Below are 22,667 nucleotides of genomic sequence, written 5' to 3' on the forward strand. Positions count from 1 at the left end.
CCTGTGGCCCCCCGGCTCCCCGTGACCCCCTTGGCTCCTGGTGCTCCCTGGCTCCCCGTGCCTCCCTGACTCTCTGTGGCCCCCCTGGCTCCCCGTGCCCCCCTGACTCCCTGTGGCCCCCCTGGCTCCCCATGACCCCCCTGGCTCCTGGTGCTCCCTGGCTCCCCGTGCCTCCCTGACTCTCCGTGGCCCCCCTGGCTCCCCATGCCCCCCTGACTCTCCGTGGCCCCCCTGACTCCCCGTGCCCCATGTCCCCACACCCGTCGAACGCTGGTCCTGGACCACTGGAGGGATCAGCGGCCGACGATGCGACAGGAACATTTTCCCTGATTACTTTTTTAACCTGGATTGTGCCTCACTGTGGTGTTAAAGACTTCTGAGAGTCCCTTGGACTGCAAGGAGATCCAACCAGTCCATCCTAAAAGAAATCAGTTCTGAATATTCATTGGAAGGACTGATGCAGAAGCTGAAACTCAATACTTTGGCCACCTCATGCGAAGAGCTGACTTATTTGAAAAGACCCTGATGCTGGGAGGGATTGGGGGCAGGAGGAGAAGGGGACGACAGAGGATGAGATGGCTGAATGGCATCACTGTCCCGATGGACATGAGTCTCAGTGAACTCCAGGAGTTGGTGATGGACAGGGAGGCCTGGTGTGCTGCAATTCATGGGGTCGCAAAGACTCGGACACGACTGAGCAACTGAACCAAACTGTGCCTCACTTAGTTACACTTAGAGGGGGAAAGAGAGGAAGGGAAGGAAGGACGGCACTTAAGGAGGTCTGCAGCAGGCTTCAGGTCAGCATGGGGATCGCCCACCCGACCCATGACATGCCTTTCGCATTGCTTCAACTTAACTAGATATTGATATTCCATGAATGGATATTGATCAAGGACCTGAAATATGCAAAACAGTGTGTGAGCTCCATCTTCCACTGAAATAAAAAAGGGATGTGCTGGGAGGCGGCAGGTAAGATGGGACATATCCTAACTCTGGTCACAAGCTCAAGTTATAGGAACGTACTTCTGACTTCATGCATTGCTTGCTAGGGCGGTGGTTAGAAGAATCAGTCAGGCAGACTGATGGGTTCACCTGAGCACGTGGGAGGGCGGCTGATTTGGCTACTGTGTTACCTGCTCTTCTCCAGGTGAGGCAGCTGGTTTGCTGCCACAGTTATTTTGGAAAGCAGCTAACGTTAAGTAATTATTGGCATGACAGCATCCACATATGTGTGCAAAGCTCTGGGTTTTCAGTACTGGCTGGATAGTGGCTGCAGATGAGGGTGGGGGCACGGGCTTGTGTGTGCAAGAGAGAAGCGGTTGGCACGGTCCCTCCCTGCTTCTCTCCTCTGCTGTTCGTTCTCGCCGTCGGCACTGAAGCCTGCAGCTCTCGCTGGCCCTGCACATCCCAGCAGGTGCGTTCACGTGTGCTCACGTCGACGGGGCACCAACTCACGTAAGGTGACGGTGGCTGTCTTTTATAATGGAACTCTGAGTGCGATGCAGATGCATCCTGGCTAGTGGGCCTTCCATGTTCCATTTATGATTATTATCTTTTGTTAAAAATTCTTCTACATCATGGTTTTATTTTATTTATTTATTTTTTGGCCACGCTGTGCAACATGGGGGAACTGACTTCCCTGATTGGGGATTGAACCTGGGCCCCCTGCATTGGAAGCTCAGAGTCTTAACCACTGGACCACCAGGGAAGTCCCCCACATTCCATTTCCAGCCTGATGAAGTGCTAGTTACTCAGTCGTGTCCGACTCTTTGCGAGCCCATGGACTGTAGCCTGCCAGGCTCCTCTGTCCATGGGATTCTCCAGACAAGAATACTGGAGAGGGTTGCCGTTCCCTTCTCCGTGGAATCTTCCTGATGGAGGGATCGAACGCGGGTCTCTGCATTGCAGGTGGATTCATTAACAGCTGAGCCACCAGGGAAGCCCTGATACACACCACATAAGCCGGAATATGCTTATTAACATCCTTGCCTGGACGCTTACCATGCACTCTGGGTGAAGCTTCTCTGCCTCTAGGGTCCAGTTTCAACACTTGGAAGAACAGCTCCCCCTCCTGTTACAGCCCACAAACCTCATGTGAGCTCTCATGGATTAAGAGGAAGTAATGGGCTTTCCTGGTGGCTCAGCTGGTAAAGAATCTGCCTGCAATGTAGGAGACCCCGGTTGGATTCCTGGGTTGGGAAGATCCCTTGGAGAAGGGATAGGATACCCACTTCATTATTCTGGCCTGGAGAATTCCATGGACTCAACAGTCACAAAGAGTCGGACAGGACTGAGTGACTTTCACTTCACTGATGAGTCCATATCACAACTATCACATTCAACCGACCACACAAACCCATCCCGTTGCCTCCAAATACAGCGAGGGCTGCAGCCCCCACCCATCCACTGGTAAACGGCCAAGATCACTCCTAATCAGTAAATGGAGTTTTCTGACACGTAATGACACAGAAGTCAAGCTCAAAATGGTCTGTAGGACAGACTGGTGACAAAGAGTCTTGCTTTTCTGCCAAAATACTCCTCCGACTCTCCTTAAGGACCAAAGTAGCATACAGAATTTAAGGCCACAGCTGTGTGAATAAGTGGATACTGATCAACACTGACACAGCGCAGTCTCCTGCGCCCCCCTCAAATCCTCAACTGACGTGTCGATCATTTTCCAAGGGCATAATTTAGTAGTTCACCAGTCCTCATGTGGTTGATGAAATAAAGGTAATATCGAAAATGACAGCATCTGAGAAGCAATCTCAAACTGCCTTTTTATTGCATTCAATTAGCAAGAGACTTGGGAACCACTTTTTAATATAAAATTACCAGCCACAGAGTTGCAATTGAAACGCACTGTAGCGACTTCAGCTGATAACTCTCATTTTTTCTCTTCACTTTCCAGAGGCCCCCTCCACCCCTGGCCACTCTCAGCGCTATAGAATGAGGAGCAAACAGTTTTTATTGGACAAGCGCTGAATTTCCAGAGACTTATGTTTGCCCATCCTCTGGGGGGACCATAAAACCAGCCAAGAGAGCTCATTTGGAAATCTCTTGTATTAAGAAAAGTGATGAATGTGTCCAAAAGTGAGCTGAGTTATCCTCAGACCAGTCCATATTCAACCAGAGTCCTAACTCCTCCAAGGCCTCTGTCATCAGCTGGGGGTCTCGGAACTGACCATCCCAGCTTCTCCAACACCCTCCCTCCCCATCCCTTCACACACACACAAAATCCTTCTTGATATTACCCTACATATGTTTGGCATTTCCCCCTCTATATTTAGTCTTGGATGTAAAAAAATTCCCAGGTAGTCTATGCAAGCATGGAGCCTCAGCTCCAAGTGAGCCAACCTCCCCCCCGCCCCGCAATAATAAAACTGCTCGTAGGTTATAACACTCAGGAGAAAGGGGCAAGCCACGCTTTACACTTAACAGAGTGGCGACCACTTGGGGAAACTGACTTTCTGGCCCGCTGACCTCTCCTGATCTCTGACCCCGGGCAGGGGAATAAACAAGAGGGGAGAGCGGGGTTTCCGGGAGTAGCCCTGGTTTCTGAAAGGCGCCCAGGTCTAGAGCTAAGTGCTGGGTGCGGAGAAGCGCTGGACTTGCTCTGTTTGGAAACCTCATTCTGGAAAACCGAGATCCCACATCAGGAGCGGGGGAAAGAGCGAGGAGATGGCCCGGGAACGGAAGGGGCCTGGGGTGAACCCCGGGGGCTCAGGAGCGGGTCTGGGAGAATCTCCGGGCGCGCTACTGCCTGCAAACTTCTCGCCCCGAGATGGGCGCGGGCGCAGCGCGGGGCGCGAGGCGCGGCCGGGGGCCGGGCGGGGCTCACCTGTTCCAGCGGGCCACCTTCCTCCGGTAATAGCGCAGCGCCTCCGGGCCGGCCAGCAGCGAGTCTTCGGGCCCCAGGAGCGGCGGCTCCTCCGGCTCGTTGTACAGCGGGTGCGCGAATAGGGCCCGCAGCTTGGAGCCGGGATCGCCGCCGCCGCTCGGCTCGACCCGCCGCGGGGCCGAGGGGGCCGGGGCGAGGGCCGGGGAGGCGGCACGGCGGGCGCACGGGCAGCCGAGCGGGCGCTCCCGGGGCTGCAGGCGGCTCCGCACGCGGGGCCCGAGGTGGAAGTAGAGGTCGGCGGCCAGCAGTGCGCCCAGCAGCAGCAGGGTCAGCAGGCGGTCCCGGCGCAGCCCGGGCATGGCCCCGCCGGGTGCGCGCAGAGGCGCCCGAGCCCCGCGGCCGGACGCGCCGCGCGCGCGGAGCCCCCCCCGAGGGGGTCGCCCTTGAAGTCGCGGCCGGGGCGCAGAGCGCGCGGGCAGGGGCGGCGGCCCCTCTCCGCGCCCAGTGGCCCCCGGAGGCCGGTGTCCCCAGGCCCCTGCTTCTCACACCCTCTGCGCCCCGGGAGCCGCGGCAGGTGGAGGATCGGGGCGCCGGGGCGCGGGGACGGGGGGCGCTCGCCTCCCGGCGGCGGCGGCGGCGGCGGAGGGCGGCCACGGAGCGCGGGGCGTCTCTCCGGAGGATGCGGTCGCTCCGGCTCCTCCGGAGGGCGGCGGGGACGCCCGTGCCCCCGGCTCTTCGGGCCGAGTTGGTGTGCGCGCCCGGCCCCCGGGGGAGGGGTGACGCCGCCGCCCCCGCCCACTGCCGCTGGCACCTGCCCCCGGCGCCGCCCGCCCGCCCGCCGACTCCGGGCCCTCTTCCGGCCCTGCCCGGCCACCTGGTTGCCCGGCCGCCGCGCGCCGGCCTCTCGCCCCGGACGCGCGCGGGCCCCGCTCGGGGCTCAGCCAAGCGCTTGAGGGGGCTCGAAGCTGCGCACGAGAGACCTTCGATTTTCGTGTTTATTTCCTAGAAACAAGACAGCTCCCTGAAAGCCTTTCCCCTTAAGAGCTGCCAGGTGTGTGTGCGTGCGTGTGTGTGGCCCTTTCGCTCTCTGCGTCTTCCCGCAGAGCCCCGTCCAGATCCAGAATGACAGCGTGTCCGGTGTTTGGCGCGTAGTAGGCGCTCAGGAAACAGCCGCGCTCAGCCAGGGAAAAAGTTTGACCTTTGAAAAGAAGGCGCCGGTTCTACCTAGAGTCTTGCCGACTTCCTGTGTGGATGGAGCGCGGTCACCGCTGTGCCCGAGTCTACGGAGCGGGAATGTGTCCTTCCGCGAAGGAGCGGGCCCTCCTGCTGACCCCACTCCGAACTTCGTGCTCAGCTGGGTGCGAAAGCGGGTCCGCCCAAATGAATCACTGAAGGACTGTGTTAGGCTTTCCCCTGGTATCCTGTGAGGTCATTCACACCCCTTCCCACCCCTTTTCCCTTTGAGGAAGACAGAGGGCGAGGTGGTTGCCCGGCCCTGAACTCCTGGCTCCTCCGTTTAATGAGCTGGTGGGATGGAGACATGCTGGTCTGACGGCGGAGGCAGCACCCCACCCCCCCCGCCCCCAAGCCCTTCCTGGGTATGAAGAGGCATCTTCGCCAGGAGCTGCCCGCCCAGGCACAGAACGTCCCCCTTCTGTGAACTTGGCTCTCTAACCCCCTCCTGCCCTCCTGCAGTCAGAACTCTCAGACGCACTTGGGCTTGTGGGTTCCGATTCGAGTTCCTCCCCCTGTGGCTTGGTGGGAGATCCCTGTGGCCTCTGCCAGCCCCATCATCTGTTAATGAAGCTAATAATAGAGCTTACCCCATAGGGTTGGGCTTCCCTGGTGGCTCAGGCCATAAAGAATCCGCCTGCAATGCAGGAGACCGGGGTAAGATCCCTGAGTCAGGAAGATCCCCTGGAGGAGGAAATGGCAACCCACTCCAGTATTCTTGCCTGGAGAATCCCACGGACAGAGGAGCCTGGCAGGATGCAGTCCATGAGGTTGCCGAGTCGGACACAACTAAGTGAAGAACACACACACACACACACACACACACACACCCATAGGGTGACTGTGTGGCTTAAAGTGGCTCAGCTGGTAAAGAATCCGCCTGCAATGCGGGAGACCTGGGTTTGATCCCTGGGTTGGGAAGATCCCCTGGAGGAGGGAATGGCTACCCACTCCAGTATTCTGGCCTGGAAAATTCCATGGACTGTTTACCCCATGGGATCGCAAAGAGTTGGACATGACTGAGCGGCTTTCACTTTCACTAAGGGACTTTAAGAATATAACCCGCTTTGAACAGCCCCCAGCACGTGGTGAGGGTGAGAGATGTGTTTGTCAGAAATACGATTGCTTCTTGGTTCCTGTCGTACACTGGGGAAGGTTGGAGACTGTTCATGAGAGGGACGAAGACAGGAAAGTACTGAAAAGGAAGACGCCAGAAAAGGCCCATGGTCAGCAATACAACGTGGTGGCCTGCGGAGCCGCGTCCACGCGAGGGGTGCCCAGATGATCCCATCGCCAGCTGCTCTGCTCAGCTGAGGATGCTGGCGGGAGTTTTAGGGTTTTGGAACCACCTTCTTTTTCGCAATCATATTCGAGCAGGTCTCCAGTTTCTAAGACGCTTCGGACGTGCCTAATTAGGCCTCGTGGCTAGGATGAAGGAGTCAGGCACCCGTCGGCGTTGCGTCGGTAACAACGAGGAGGAAGCGTGGTTTGCGTTTCCGGGCTGGCAAAGGGTGTGGGCGCGGAGCCATCACGAGTCTTATGACTTCCCTCCTTCCACACCCATTTTGTCTGAGCTCCATTCAGGAAGCAATATTCCTAACTCAAGTAGAAATTGTCTAAACACGTTTTCCTCTGCTCCATAAAGGTCAAGGGCAAACTGCACGTGGAAGCCAGATATTAAGTGTGGCGGCGGCTGTGGGCAGAGAGAAATCTAGGGGCGGGATGGGCAGTGCGTGTCACCAGCCTCAAGGTCTGTCTAAGCCGCTCCTTCTCCCTCCTGGAAATACGCGTTCCCTTCTGCTCCTGCTCCGGCTCTCCGCGTCTCGGCCGGGCTTCCTCGCCAGCCTCACGTGTGGCCCCTCACTTCACACCCGTGTTGTCTCCAGCCGCTGTGTGCCGGGACCCGTGGTCTTTCTACCACCACTGGCTTGTGGGGTTTCTCCAACAGCTTCTGTTGACAAAGCCCCGCGTGGTGCCAGCTGGTGGAGGAGAAACGTGTACAGGGTCCGGCTCTGGTTTCACAAGGCAGGGGGAAGAGGAACAGATTTGGAACGGAGATAAGAAATTGACAATCGGCACAGACTTTGGCCTCTAAATTCCATTTTAAAAAATTAAAGGAAGTCATCAAAGGTGTACATGAGTATTTAGATAAAGAATGGTTATGGCTGTATAGGGAAGAAAAAAGGAAATAAAAATGTTCCAAAATTGAGAACTACTTAAGAAAAATGATGGTTCATCTATAAAATGAAGTTCTATTTTTATTTATTTTAAAATAATTTTATTTTAAATAATTTTGTTTATTTATTTTTGGCTGGGCTGGGTCTTTGTTGCTATGCAGGCTTACCTCTAGTCGTAGCAGGCAGGGGCTGCCCTCTCCTGCAGTACACGCGATAACTCTCCTGTTGTGCAGCACGTGCTCCAGAGCACGCAGGCGTCAGCAGCTGAGGCCCCCGGGCTCTAGAGCACCCGCTCGGTAGTTGTGGCGCTCAGACTTGGTTGCTCCGCAGTATGTGGGATCTTCCAAGATCAGGAATTGAACCCGTGTCTCCTGCATCGCCAGGCAGAATCGTTACCACTGAGCCATCGGGGAAGCTCCTCTATTTCTTTATTTTCATGAAAATGTGTCTATATTATTAGGTAAAAAGATGTAGTAATTGCAACTTATACATTATTACCCATTAAAATACATTTTTGCATATATTTCTATATAGAAGTAGAAAAAGACTGAAAGGTTTGGTGTCTTGCAGACGATTCCTCGGTAGAAGACCCAGCTCACAGTTCGTGCTCAGTAAGTCTTTACTGAACAGACTTGTGGCCTGTGCAGCCCTCACTGCCTAGAGTCCGGATCAAGGCTGGAGCCTCCCTGTACCACTTTGTTTCAGGGCAGACCTCCTCCGTTTCCTCTTCATTCTCAGGCTACGATTCATTGAGAAGTTCCTAGGAAGATGTTGCTCCATTAAAAAAAGAAGGTCTGTGACGTCAAGAGATCTGGGGATGAAAGGCATTTTAAAAGGCTGACATCTTTTATTTAGAGAGGCGATCTTTCCAAGAGGAAAGACAGGAAAACATGGCAGTTAGGGGAAAATTATCTTTTAATTTTTCTTAAGGCTATAGTTTTATTTCCAGCCTCATTTGGAGATTAATCTCTTTTTGTTTTAAAGCTTAAAGTTTAAAGCTAGCCTAAAACATGGATAAATATTGACTGCAATACTCAAAATTCTAAATGTCTTCTGGGATGTAGATTTTTTTTTAAAGATTAGGTTCACTGAAAAATAATAATCACCTATTAATCAAAAAGACATCTTTTTTGGGTGTTAGTTCTAAAAGGTATTGTAGATCTTCATAGAACTGTTCAACTTCAGCTTCTTCAGCGTTGCTGGTTGGGGCATAGACTTGGATTACTGTGATATTGAATGATTTGCCTTGGAAACGAACAGAGATCATTCTGTCGTTTTTGAGATTGCATCCAAGTACTGCATTTTGGACTCTTTTGTTGACCATGATGGCTACTCCATTTCTTCTAAGGGATTCCTGCCCACAGTAGTAGATATAATGGTCATCTGAGTTAAATTCACCCATTCCAGTCCATTTTAGTTTGCTGATTCCTAGAATGTTGATGTTCACTCTTGCCATCTCCTGTTTGACCACTTCCAATTTGCCTTGATTCATGGACCTGACATTCCAGGTTCCTATGCAATATTGCTCTTTACAGCATCGCACCTTGCTTCTATCACCAGTCACATCCACAACTGGGTATTGTTTTGCTTTGGCTCCATCCCTTCATTCTTTCTGGAGTTATTTCTCCACTGATCTCCAGTAGCATATTGGGCACCTACCGACCTGGGGAGTTCCTCTTTTAGTATCCTATCATTTTGCCTTTTCATACTGTTCATGGGGTTCTCAAGGCAAGAATACTGAAGTGGTTTGTCATTCCCTTCTCCAGTGGACCACATTCTGTCAGACCTCTCCACATGACCCGCCGTCTTGGGTGGCCCCACACAGCATGGCTTAGTTTCACTGAGTTAGACAAAGCTGTGGTCCATGTGATTAGATTGATTAGTTTTCTGTGATTATGGTTTCAGTGTGTCTGCCCTTTGATGCCCGCTCACAACACCTACCGTCTTACTTGGGTAAGAAAAAAAAGATGTCCTTTTCATTATAGGGGACTGGAATACAAAAGTAGGAAGTCAGGAAACACCTGGAGTAACAGGCAAATTTGGCCTTGGAGTACGGAATGAAGCAGGGCAAAGGCTAATAGAGTTTTGCCAAGAGAACTCACTGGTCATAGCAAACACGCTCTTCCAACAACACAAGAGAAGACTCTATACATGGACATCACCAGATGGTCAACACTGAAATCTGATTGATTATATTCTTTGCAGCCAAAGATGGAGAAGCTCTATACAGTCAGCAAAAACAAGACTGGGAGCTGACTGTGGCTCAGAACATGAACCCCTTATTGCCAAATTCAGACTTAAATTGAAGAAAGTAGGGAAAACCACTAGACCATTCAGGTATGACCTAAATCAAATCCCTTATGATTATACAGTGGAAGTGAGAAATAGATTTAAGGGCCTAGATCTGATAGATAGAGTGCCTGATGAACTATGGACTGAGGTTCGTGACATTGTACAGGAGACAGGGATCAAGACCATCCCCATGGAAAAGAAATGCAAAAAAGCAAAATGGCTATCTGGGGAGGCCTTACAAATAGCTGGGAAAAGAAGAGAAGCAAAAAGCAAAGAAGAAAAGGAAAGCTATAAGCATCTGAATGCAGAGTTCCAAAGAATAGCAAGGAGAGATAAGAAAGTCTTCCTCAGTGAACAATGCAAAGAAATAGAGGAAAACAACAGAATGGGAAAAACTAGAGATCTCTTCAAGAAAATTAGAGATACCAAGGGACCATTTCATGCAAAGATGGGCTCGATAAAAAGACAGAAATGGTATGGACCTAACAGAAGCAGAAGATATTAAGAAGAGGTGGCAAGAATACACAGAAGAACTGTACAAAAAAGATCTTCACGACCAAGATAATCATGATGGTGTGATCACTCACCTAGAGCCAGACATCCTGGAATGTGAAGTCAAATGGGCCTTAGAAAACATCACTACGAACAAAGCTAGTGGAGTTGATGGCATTCCAGTGAAGCTATTTCAAATCCTGAAAGATGATGCTGTGAAAGGGCTGCACTGAATATGCCAGCAAATTTGGAAAACTCAGCAGTGGCCACGGGACTGGAAAAGTCAGTTTTCTTTCCAATCCCAAAGAAAGGCAATGCCAAAGAATGCTCAAACTACCACACAATTGCACTCATCTCACACACTAGTAAAGTAATGCTCAAAATTCTCCAAGCCAGGCTTCAGCAATATGTGAACCGTGAACTTCCAGATATTCAAGCTGGGTTTAGAAAAGGCAGAGGAACCAGAGATCAAATTGCCAACATCGGCTGGATCATCGAAAAAGAAGAGAGTTCCAGAAAAGCATCTATTTCTGCTTTCTTGACTATGCCAAAGCCTTTGACTGTGTGGATCACAATCAACTGTGGAAAATTCTGAAAGAGATGAGAATACCAGACCACCTGACCTGCCTCTTGAGAAACCTATATGCAGGTCAGGAAGCAACAGTTAGAACTGGACATGGAACAAGAGGCTGGTTCCAAATAGGAAAAGGAGTACGTCAAGGCTGTATATTGTCACCCTGCTTATTTAACTTCTATGCAGAGTACATCATGAGAAACGCTGGGCTGGAAGAAGCACAAGCTGGAATCAAGATTGCTGGGAGAAATATCAATAAGCTCAGATATGCAGATGACACCACCCTTATGGCAGAAAGTGAAGAGGAACTCAAAAGCCTCTTGATGAAAGTGAAAGTGGAGAGTGAAAAAGTTGGCTTAAAGCTCAACATTCAGAAAACGAAGATCATGGCATCTGGTCCCATCACTTCATGGCAAATAGATGGGGAAACAGTGGAAACAGTGTCAGACTTTATTTTTGGGGGCTCTAAAATTACTGCAGATGGTGACTGCAGCCATGAAATTAAAAGACAGTTACTCCCTGGAAGGAAAGTTATGACCAACCTAGATAGCATATTCAAAAGCAGAGACATTACTTTGCCAACAAAGGTCTGTCTAGTTAAGGCTATGGTTTTTCCGGTGGTCATGTATGGATGGGAGAGTTGGACTGTGAAGAAGGCTGAGCGCTGAAGAATTGATGCTTTTGAACTGTGGTGTTGGAGAAGACTCTTGAGAGTCCCTTGGACCACAGGGAGATCCAACCAGTTCATTCTAAAGGAGATCAGCCCTGGGTGTTCTTTGGAAGGAATGATGCTGAAGCTGAAACTCCAGTACTTTGGCCACCTCATGCGAAGAGTTGATTCATTGGAAAAGACTCTGATGTTGGGAGGGATTGGGGGCAGGAGGAGAAGGGGACGACAGAGGATGATATGGCTGGATGACATCACCGACTCGTTGGACGTGAGTTTGAGTGAACTCTGGGAGTTGGTGATGGACAGGGAGGCCTGGTGTGCTGCAATTCATGGGGTCGCAAACAGTCAGACACGACTGAACAACAGAACTGAACTGATTAATCAAAAGTAAAGGAGAGCATTCATTGTGATCTTCAAAAATCATTGCTAATTTCAGGTTGACACATTAGCAGTGATGTTAAGATGTCAGTTAAAATGTTATGAATGAAAAATGATGAATGAATAAATACCCAATATGAGAGTAAATACCACGCTGTTTTAACTAAGGCAATTTTTATTGGTGTTTTGTTGTTGTTAAGGGCCAGATAATAACTATTTTAGGCTTTATGGCTCGATGGTCTTTGTTGCAATGATTCAACACTGTCATTGATGTAGGAAAGCAGCCAGAGACAATACATAAACTCACTACATCTCTGTGTTTCAATAAAACTTTATACATAAAAACAAGTGGTAGGCCAGTTTAGGTCCATGGTTGGTAGTTTGCTGAGCCCTGAAAGTTGAATAGGATACCAGTAACACAGTATTGGCTCTCTAGAATCTGAGAAAGCAGATTTTTACTGTGAGAAGGAAAGGCCAACATATTTGTAGTTCTATGTGCTTTTCTTGGAAGATTAATCTGGGATCAGTGATGATTGGCATAAAAGGAAGAAAGAGAAAATGAATCTCTGTCTTTGTTAACTTAACAGTTTGATTCTCAGAAACAAGAACCTTTTCAGTTACTCCTATTGGCAATGCTTGTGACCATGATGTCCTGGGAACAGACATAATACATGCCTTGTATGTTCATCTCACCATACAGAGCTTTTGCCATATGGAGTTATGTGTTGAATGATTGTGGTTTATGTCAAATACAGTTGAATCTGGAAAATAATCAGTAATGACATGCACAAAGGGGCTTGAATGAATTCTGTTAGCCGTGACTTATTGATTCATCCCTGTTCATTTTTCCTGTGTAATATTTGATTGCAGGTGAATTTTAGGAACAAAGAAGGACAACAGGAGTGGATGATATGTTGGAGGGAATATTGCTGGGATGCGGTTATATTCTAAGTTAAGAGAAGTAAAGAACCAGGGAGGACGGAGCACATTAATTAATAGAAAGTGAATTGCTTTGAGTAAGAATCGCTGTATTAGGTAGTCTTAGTTGAGGAAATCACCAGCCTCTCACCTTTTTAATGTTTATTAAATGCTTATTTAACCAAATCAAATAATAGGCGTTAACTCATGTATGTGGTGTCAGCTGGGTTCTCTGGGATGCAGAGGCTAAGTGCACAAGATTTCCTGGGCAGAGGGGGCCATCTGACTGCAAGGCAGCTCTGACGGTCTCTGAGCCCCTCAGAGAGCTCCGGAGTCAGGAGTGCCTGGCGGAGGCGTCCCGTGTCGGTGGGGGTTTTCACCGTGCTTTGCTCCGTCGTTGGCAGGGCTACCTCAGCTAAGAAGGGATCTTGGCAACTGCTGCTTGGCTCAGTTAACTGCCTTGAGAGCTCCGGTATCTCAGGCTTTCATCTTCTGATCCATTCTTCATGCTGTTGCTGAAGCTATTTCTGCAAAATGTAAATCTGATCATGCTGTTCCACCGCTTAAAATCTGATACGATCTACACTACCAAAGCCTTGCTCTTTAGGAAGGCATCTCTCGTGGCCTCCTGATGGTCTTCATTTCAGCGTTATCTTTGGCCACTTCCTGCTGGGTATTCTGTGCGTCATCCACACCTTTATACCCAAATCCATTGTGAAATACCTAGCACACCCAGAGATAAGCCTCATTAAGACAGGAACATTGAATTCTGTCTGTCGTGTCTGCACATTGGCCCCATCCCCCACCACAACTAGCTGGTTGGAGATGCACATTCTTCTAATAAAGCTCAAAGGGCTTCTTAGTCTTTATGAAGGTGACTGAAGACTTTAGGGGGAAACTGATCAGGGTGGATTTGAACACGCCGCTTTAAGCTCATGGTGTGAGAATCCGAGTGGAAACATCTAGGATCTGGGGAGTCGAGGGTGGGAGAGACATTTGGAAATAAGGATTTTGATGATGTCAGCATAGACACTACAACGTATTCTCTGAGAGTGGATGAGGCAGAGCATTTTGGAAGAATGTTTCAATGTATTTGGCTGCAAGTAATAGAAATACAGCCAATAGTTATTACTTACATCTAGACCTATTGTTACTCAAACACGTCAGAACTTACAGCATTGACTTGGAAGCTTTCCTTGATGCCAGAAACAGTCTTGGCTTCCATGCTCTTCTGTTGACCTTCCTTCTTGGTGACAAGGTGGCACAGCTCAGGACTTCATGTTCTCATGTGACAACATCCCAAGGAAAAAGGGATGGGCAGGAAAAAGTGCTTTTCTCCTTGGTCCTCTCTCTTACAGGAAGTAAAATGTTTCCCTGAGCTCCTAAGAGGTCTCCCCTTTACCCTGGATCAGAAACGGCCCACCTGCTCATCCCTACGCCTCTCGCTGTCAAATGGGAGCTGTTGGGTCAGGTGACAGGGGTAGCCAGGAGTGCTCGCCGTCAGGTTTATCAGCACTCAGGACTGGACCCCAGTTCTGAGAGAAAGAATACTAGACTAAGACGAAAAGAGGTAAATAAGTTGCTGGTGTTGGTAGGGTGGACAGTGGCCATCGGTGTTGAAAGAAGCAACGAAATCAAGAAGAATTAGGACTAAAGGCTGAAGAATGTGTCAATAAACAAACTGCTGGTGAACTTTAAGAGTAATTCTTTCCATTGAATGCTTGGGTTGGAAGCAAAAGGTCATGGAATCGTGGAACAGTTCAGTGATGTGGAAATACAGGTAGAACCTGTGTGATGATGTTTTTAGAGCTTTGATAGTGAATGGAGCAGAGGGAAGCAGCTAGAGGTGGGCAAGGAACAAAGTGAAAAATGAGAGGTTTTTCAAAATGAGGGGATCTGGGTATGTTTAAAGGCAGGTGGGGAGGAGCCAGGGGAGAAAAAGAAATAGAAAGGATGCGAGAGGAATGGAGGAAAGGGGGTCTCTCCTGGGTTCAACAGAAGGTAGAAGTCAAAAGCTCACTTTGGAGGGAGAGAGGCATACGTATAATCAGAGGCTGGAGAGAAGGATGAAAATGTTGGCAGATGTTTTGAGATGTTAAATACAAAGGCTCAACATAGATCTTAGAGAAGCAGGAGGTCTGGTCATCTCTAGAATTTATAGAGGAATAAAAGTGGAGAGTGGAGGTGGAAGGAAGGAATAAGCTAGAAGATATGGAACATCAAGAATCAGGAAAATTTTACAAGTTTTGAGTAGAAATTAAAAAGAGAAAGGGGAAAAAAAAAAGCTCCTGGGAAATTAAATTTGATGACCATTGGGAAAAGGAAGCCAGAAACCTATAAATTTCCCCAAGAAGGGACAGATTTATAGATGAAGAGAAATTTGACATGGAAAATCCATTTTTGGCTTTTCCCAACCGCCTGCTATTTGTGAAATAACAAATGATGTTTCTCAAACCCCAAATGTTTCAGTTTCCTCAGCTGAAAGATGCCATGTCCCTGCTGTACTATTTATAAAGTAAGGCTTTGTTTGCTCAATCTCACTCAGGATAAGAAAGCTGAAAATAAGTCTTTGGGATAGAATTCAAGTCAGTTAAATCAAGGACACATATAAGACACACACTGTCTGTATGAGACACTAGGTCTTAAGACAACCTAAAATATAACATCCCTCTAACCTGCCTTAATTGGAAAGAGTTGAAAAATTGATATAAGAAATTGATATAAGACAGATGGAGATAAAAATATCACCTTTCTTACTCACAAAGCGCTCTGTCAGAGGGCAGGAGTTAATCTGGCCGGTAGGTTTGTTTACACATCCCTGGTTCAAACTTACATCCCTCCTGCAAAGTGGAAGTCTCTGCTGGAATGATCCTGCCTGAATAAACTTTCTGGATGGCCAAAAAGAAAAAAGAATTCAGCGTGAATACAGGTTAAGTATAAGTGGCTGTTTCCTCAAAGGGAGGATGGAGGAAGGGATGCTGAGCTGAGCACATTCAGATCCTTTTGCCAAACTCGTGACTCAGCTGGGTCATCTTCCCCTTCCCTGGGGTGGAGTCACCGAGTGGGGAGAGAGAGCCCTGACTGTGAATCTAGTAGATGTCCTTCCTGTGGGCTGTGTATTAAGTACCCCTCCCCAAACCAGGCACTCGTATTGTGTGCGGCGGCCCAGGCAGGCGTAAAGGTAAACAGCACATGTGCTGGGGTTCAAGCGACTTATGACCTCGTGTGAGAGCGTAGCAGCGCAGGGCATGGAGAGACCCACAGAGACGCAAGAGCGTAGGGCGGGTGGTGTTCCCTACAGGGGGACAGAAACAGGGGAAACTGAGGTTGGGAGGAGCTGGAAGAGGCCTTCCCAAGCTTCATTAAGGAATTTGGTCTTTATTAGACGGGAGGCAATGGCACCCCACTTCAGTACTCTTGCCTGGAAAATTCCATGGATGGAGGAGCCTGGTGGGCTGCAGTCAATGGGGTCGCTAAGAGTCGGACACGACTGAAGCGACTTAGCAGTAGCAGATGGGAGGTAAAGAGCCATGGCGCATTTTTAAGCAGCGGAGTGAATAGTTGGGTTTTGTTGCTGCTGCTGCTGCTGCTAAGTCGCTCCCACCAGGCTCCCCTGTCCCTGGGATTCTCTAGGCAAGAACACTGGAGTGGGTTGCCATTTCTTTCTCCAATGCATGAAAGTGAAAAGTGAAAGTGAAGTTGCTCAGTCGTGTCCGACTCTTAGCGACCACATGGACTGCAGCCCACCAGGGTCCCCCATCCATGGGATTTTCCAGGCAAGAGTACTGGAATGGGGTGCCATTGCCTTTTCCGTGGGTTTTGTTACTGAACACAAATTCATGTGCCCAACGCAAGAGGTCAAACAAAATGGAACATCAGTTGGAAGCAGAGAAAGGTTTATAGCAGGGCCATGCAAGGAGACAGGTGGCTGCTGTCCCCAAGTCCAGACTCCCCAAAGGGTTTCAGGAAAGCCTTTTTAAAGGCCAGGTGAGAAGGGGTGTGGGATTGGTTGGTACAAACTTCTTGGTGCTGGAATCCCTGGTTCTTGCAGCTGTCCACTTAGGTCAGGTCTAGATCTTCCCGTAAACCTCCAACAAGACAAATGTTATTTTCTATTCTGCAGCTCTCTATCTCTGTATGAATGGAAAGTGTTACACCCTTAAAGGTCAGAGCCTTGGGAACGGGCTGTCCCATATATCTCAGGCTATAGGCAGTATTCTTGTACAGAAGGTGCTGAGTCAGCATGACTCAGCCCAGGCAACAGAGCACAAAAGCTAAAGCAGAAGAAGCAGATCCACATGGAGTCAAGCTTTTTCAACCCTGTACATTTCTGGGAAGCAGTGTGTAGGCTGGGCCAGGATGAAGGGAGGCTTGGGGAAGAGGCTGACTCAGACAGAATTCAGGAGAGTGGTCAGAGTTTCCGGCCATAGTGGAGGGCGCGCCTGGGGTACTGAAGAACTTGGAGGCAGTTAAAGGACCTTCTAAGAAAAAGGAGGAGCAAGTGAGGAGAGGACGTTGCGTTTGGGTGTGTTTACGTCGAGTTTGAGAAGTGGCAAAGGTTGTTCTTTTGTAACAGGGAGTTAGAAGTGAACAAAGCATCACACGCAGGGGAAAACAAAAGAGCATTTTTTGCGGGGTGAGTCCTGCCTTAGGGACTAGAGACACATGGTAAAGACGCTAGACATTGCTTGTGTCTCCAACCAGCTTACGGTGACCCCAAATCTTGCCATCGGAGAGTGGAAGGCTCTCAGTGTTAGTTCCTCAGTATGTCCAACCCTTTGTGACCCCATGGACTGTAGCCCTCCAGGCTCCTCTGTCCATGGGATTCTCCAGGCAGGAATACTGGAGTGGGTAGCCATGCCCTCCTCCAGGGGATCTTCCCAACCCAGGGATTGAACCTGGGTCTCCTGCACTGCAGGTGAATTCTTTACCACTGAGCCACCAGGGAAGCCCCTACTGTTGTTATAATTGTTTATTTTCCACATACCAGTCACTGCGCTAGGCACAAGTATATGTATCATTTACTGAATGCCTACAGTTTGCTGGGTCCTGTACTTAATCCTTAGTAGTTATGAGTGTGGTATCTACAGTCAGATGGCCAGGGTATGAATTTGGGCCTCAGATGAACGATGTTAAACAACTTACTTGATCCTGTTGAGTCTTACTATCAGTGCTTGTAGAATGAGGCTATAATAAATGTATCTATCGGGTAGTTATAAAACATGCTAACTTTAGCATGTGAAGAGTTGACTCATTGGAAAAGACTCTGATGCTGGGAGGGATTGGGGGCAGGAGGAGAAGGGGACGACAGAGGATGAGATGGCTGGACAGCATCACTGACTCGATGGACGTGAGTCTGAGTGAACTCCAGGCGTTGGTGATGGACAGGGAGGCCTGGCGTGCTGCGATTCATGGGGTCGCAAAGAGTCGGACACGACTGAGCGCCTGATCTGATCTGAACTTTAGCATAGAAGCTAGCACATGGTAAGTAGGTGCTCAGTAAATATTAGCCACGATGGTGACGATAATGCTGCTGATTGCTGTCATTACCGACCAGGCTTCTTGGCCTCCTTAATCAATAGAGATTGATAAGAGGCTGGACAGGACATTCAGGCAAGGCTTTACGGGGCCCTTGCTGCAGCAGGAAGGAGCGAGAACAAGTAACAGGCTTCCTTGCCCACTCAGGCGGGCTGAGCTGGTTCTTACCTGGGGTCAGGGTAGAGAGGTGTCCAGGAATCAGGACGGAGGGGTGGCTTGGGTGTTTTGCCCACCCCGACGTGGTGTTGTGTGCAGGGGGCACTCTGCTTTTGCTCCTGGCTCTTCAGAAGTGGCAGTTGGACTTCTTGGTCTCTTTGTATCTCATTGTCCAGCATTTGCCCCAACTACGCATGCATGTATTTATAAATATTTTCAGTCCCTTGGTGGCTCAGATGGTAAAGTATCTGCCTGCAATGCAGACCGGGGTTTGATCCCTGGGGCAGGAAGATCCCCTGGAGAAGGCAATGACAACCCACTCCAACTGCTTGCCTGCAGAATTCCATGGACAGAGGAGCCTGGTGGGCTACAATCCATGGGGTCACAGAGTTGGACGTGACTGAGCCAAGTAGCACTTCCATAATCACTCTGCACTTTGTTACTGAGGGAGACGTCCGTCCAGGTGCTGGCACTGCAGCAAAGAGTCCGAGGCCCCGCCTGTCTCGCTGTGACTTTGATGATGAGGGTCTGCCCAGGATGACTGGTGGGGACAATGACCATTGTGTGGATAATGGTGCCAGGGATGAAGATGACTTTGCTGACCTGAGAAGCCAGAGCGTGGAGGCCATGTGCTCTGGGTATAGCATCAGAAGATTCCGGAGTTGAGTATCTGTGTTTGCTCAATGGCTCTGTGACCTTGGGAGAGTTCTTTTCACTAGTTACATTTCAGCCTCTTCGTCTGTAAACACAGTAATTACTTCACAGGGCTGCTGGGAGGCTCAAACAGGACACTTAATGTATCCAGGCTCCTCTGTGCATGGAATTCTCCAGTGAGAATACTGGAGTGGGTTGTCATTTCCTACTCCAGGGAATCCTCCTGACCCAGGGATCGAACCTGACTCTCTTGTGTCTTCCACGTGGGCAGGTGGATTCTTTACGGATGTGCCACCTGGGAAGCCCCAAGTAAGACACTACATGTCATCAATTCTAGGATGTATATAGTACATATTTTAACATCTTTGAAATCAATGATGCATCTTACAATTATTGCCAGTTGGTGCATAAATTGGATATTTGTGAAGCAAGTTTTCATCATTAGAGAAATGATCACGGTTCCATGTTTTTTTTTCTTGCCAGATGATGACTCCTTCATGAGACCTAAGGAAGGGATTCCTAAGTCGATAAAGCTGTTATTTATTTATTTATTTTGGAAATGCACACAAGAGGGCTTTTTTCCTTTTATTAGCCCATGCTAAGCCAAGTGATTGAAGGCAGGAGAAATTGTGAAGTTCCACAGACTGGATGAAGAAAATTTCAAAGCCATGAAAGGTTGTTGTGATGGATTGTTGCTGATCAAGAAAGCGCCAACATCAAAAGCTGCAGAATGGGTGTCAGCGTTAAAAGAAAATCTTGGAGGAGAATCGCTGGTCGCTTGACAGGTGATTTTGGAGAAATGTGATGGTTGCTGACTTGAATTGAAAAACGATTTAGATCATTCAGACTCTGAACACTTTATATCTCTTATATTTTCTTTCTCATTAAGACACACGAGGAATCTGTGATAAACAATCGCTGATGTCTAAAGCAGCTTTTTCAATAAGTAGACAGAAAATTCAAAGTGATAAGTAAACTTTGTGCTGTGATTTTATTTGGAGTGTCTCATTTACTTCCAGGAGGAACAGAAAATGCCAGTGTGCCCTTTGCTCTTGTTCAGTCGCTAAGTTGTGTCTGATTCTTTGTGAGCCCAGGAGTTGGAAGCACGTCAAGATTTCCCGTCCTTCGCCGTGTCCCGGAGTCTGCGCAAACTCATGTCCATCGAGTCGGTGATGCCATCCAACCATCTCATCCTCTGTCGTCCCCTTCTCCTCCCGCCCTCAATCTTTCCCAGCATCAGGGTCTTTTCTAATGAGTCAGTTCTTTGCATCAGGTGGCCAAAGTACTGGAGCTTCAGCTTCAGTCCTTCCAATGAATATTTAGAATTGATCTCCTTTATGATTGACTGGTTTGATATCCTTGCAGTCCAAAGGGCTCTCAAGAGTCTTCTCCAACACCGCAGTTCAGAAGCATCAATTCTTTAGTGCTTAGCCTTCTTTATGGTCCAACTCTCACATCAGCACATGACTACAGACCTTTGTTGGCAAAGTGATGTCTCTGCTTTATAATCCTCTGTCCAGGTTTATCATAGCTTTCCTTCCTGGGAGCACTCATACATAGCATCTCATAATACAGATGTACTTCTTTTTTTTTTTTTTTTTTAACCATTTTCAACTGATGAACATTCAGGTTTTTCCACTATTAAAAAAGATGGTGCAGTCAGCAGCTCCGTGTAAATGCTTCTTTTGGGAATCTTTTCTCTAGGAGGGAAATAGAAGAATTTATAGGTGAGAGGAGAAGTACAATTGAAATACAGTTTCATTGCATTTTCAGTGTTTCTCAACCTTTCCCGCCGCTGCCATTATCACTGCCCCTAAGGAAAAAAAAATAACTAAACTTGAATTTTAAATTCAATGAACTACTTAAATTGATTAAAATTAAATTTCACTCTGATGAGAGAAATTAAATTCTAGGGTGAAGAAGATTTTGTTGAGTTGAGGTGAGCTTTGAAGGGCCACATACCATTCTCATAGCCAAGATATTTTCGCCTCCAAGAACCAACTTTGCCCCCACTGGGGACACATGATTTAGAAAAATACAAATTGACAACTTTTTTGTTGGGTGGAAAAGACACATCCCTCTTTTGTGAAGACTGCAATATGTCACATGGAATTCTTGTGACCCAGAAGCATTTACCACCTGTGGCATGTCTGGGACCCTCAAAACATATTTCCAGAGTTGAACTGAGAATTGATAATACAGTGTGCAAGGATGTTCTCATGCTTGCCATAGAGCAGAGCAGAAAGACAGTGCTAATTTACCCTCGTTCCTCAGACATGAATCAATATTGCCAAAATCACTAGAATATCGCTAGGAAACTCACAGAGAAAAAAACTTTGAGAAGAAATAATTGCGCCAGAGGCTGTCGGTCACGGGAGCTTGCTCACACATTCCTTTTGTAGGAGCTGTTTTTTTAAAAAACATGTTTAAGGAGGATAGAATTTGGCCTGGGAAGCTCAGCCTTTGAAATCTGCTCTGTGACAAGCAGCATGGCAGGAAGAGCAAGACGTGGCTTTGGTTCCATGAAGAGAAACTTTGATGAGCGGTTCTCAAAGAAATCGGGCCCCTTGGATGTCAGAAAGCTGCAAAATGAAAGGCTTGACGCTTAGGAATAGTTTCTCCTCACTCTGCGGTACAGACCCACCAATCATCCTGACATGAAGGGAGGGGTGCTGTACCAGGAACAAGACCCAAGTCCCGGAGCGGCGGGGGCTTGGAGTGGGGTGTGGACGCTCAGCCCTGCGGTTGGGAGCTGCGCTCTAGTCTTCCCGCCTTGCAGCAGGCGCATCACTTCAGGCAAATCGATTGTCAGTTCTGGTCCCTGACTGACCTGGACGAGCTGGGAGCCGAGAAGTTTTGCTCCCACCACTTGGGTGAAGAGATTCCATGTCAAAACAGAACTGCCACTGAGAGCTAATAAGATGCAAATGTGGGAACGAAGGGACTTCCTGGAGTTCTAAGTCACATTTTTATGCAGGTGTGACTGTTTTTATTTCCATAGTAATAGTTTCCCTTTAAAGAGGATTAGGAAAAAAAAAACAACACAACTAAGACCATCAGATTTCTGATTTCATTGGTCTTATTTATTGACTAGAAGGTTGCTTCTAAAGAAACCAAATTCATTGTAAATTGACTAATGTAAAAATAGTGTATAAGGGTTGTATGTGGAAATGGTTTTTAAAAAAGAGTGAATGTTTCTAGAATGAATGAAGTTTGAGAAACAGTGATGTAAACCTCTCCTTCCTAGAACGGGCTGAACTGCCCACGATTTAGTGTGGACCATGTGGCTCAGGGGTAAGGAAACTGCCTGCCGAGGCGGGAAGATCCCCTGGAGAAGGAAACGGCAACCCACTCCAGTGTTCTTGCCTGGAGAATCCCGTGGACAGAGGACCCTGGCAGGCCACAGTCTATAGGGTCGCAAAGAATCGGACACAACTTAGCTACTAAACAACAGTAGCAACAATATTTTTTAGAGAAGTTTAGGTTTAAAACAAAGTTGAGAGGAAGGTAGAGAGTTTTCTTGTTACCCCCGCCCCTCCTCCCCTCCCCACCTCTCCATACACAGCCTCCCCACCCCCGCCCACTGAGATCCCCATCACTCACCAGAGCAGGATGTTTGGTACAATGGACGAACCTACATTAACACATCGCCATCGCTCCAAGTCCCTCGTTCACGGTTGTGTTCACTCTCTTTTTCAAAAAACATCTTTTGGCCGTGCCACTTGCTATGCAGGATCTTCGTTCCCC

General features: G+C 48.4%; 1 protein-coding gene and 2 long non-coding RNA genes across 3 annotated transcripts in view; 1 reads left to right on the forward strand and 2 right to left on the reverse strand.

The window, feature by feature from the left end:
* Positions 1-4,443, reverse strand: part of FAM20A (FAM20A golgi associated secretory pathway pseudokinase) — a 40,216-nt gene extending 35,773 nt beyond the window's left edge. Inside the window, exon 1 of the mRNA XM_006061908.4 lies at positions 3,839-4,443. Coding sequence (XP_006061970.3) covers positions 3,839-4,197 — 359 coding nt within the window. The 5' untranslated portion in view covers positions 4,198-4,443. The remainder of the gene's footprint in view (positions 1-3,838) is intronic.
* Positions 4,444-6,009: 1,566 nt separating this feature from the next.
* LOC123465542 lies at positions 6,010-19,912 on the forward strand. The gene is made up of 2 exons (XR_006640737.1): positions 6,010-8,040; positions 19,404-19,912. It is a non-coding gene; the product is annotated as an uncharacterized LOC123465542 (long non-coding RNA).
* Positions 12,720-14,828, reverse strand: LOC123332490. The gene is made up of 2 exons (XR_006549258.2): positions 13,747-14,828; positions 12,720-13,541 (listed from the first exon to the last, which is right to left on the reverse strand). It is a non-coding gene; the product is annotated as an uncharacterized LOC123332490 (long non-coding RNA).
* Positions 19,913-22,667: the final 2,755 nt, after the last annotated feature.

The sequence above is a fragment of the Bubalus bubalis genome, chromosome 3 (assembly GCF_019923935.1).
Source record: "Bubalus bubalis isolate 160015118507 breed Murrah chromosome 3, NDDB_SH_1, whole genome shotgun sequence".
In the NCBI taxonomy this organism is placed as follows: Eukaryota; Metazoa; Chordata; class Mammalia; order Artiodactyla; family Bovidae; genus Bubalus; species Bubalus bubalis.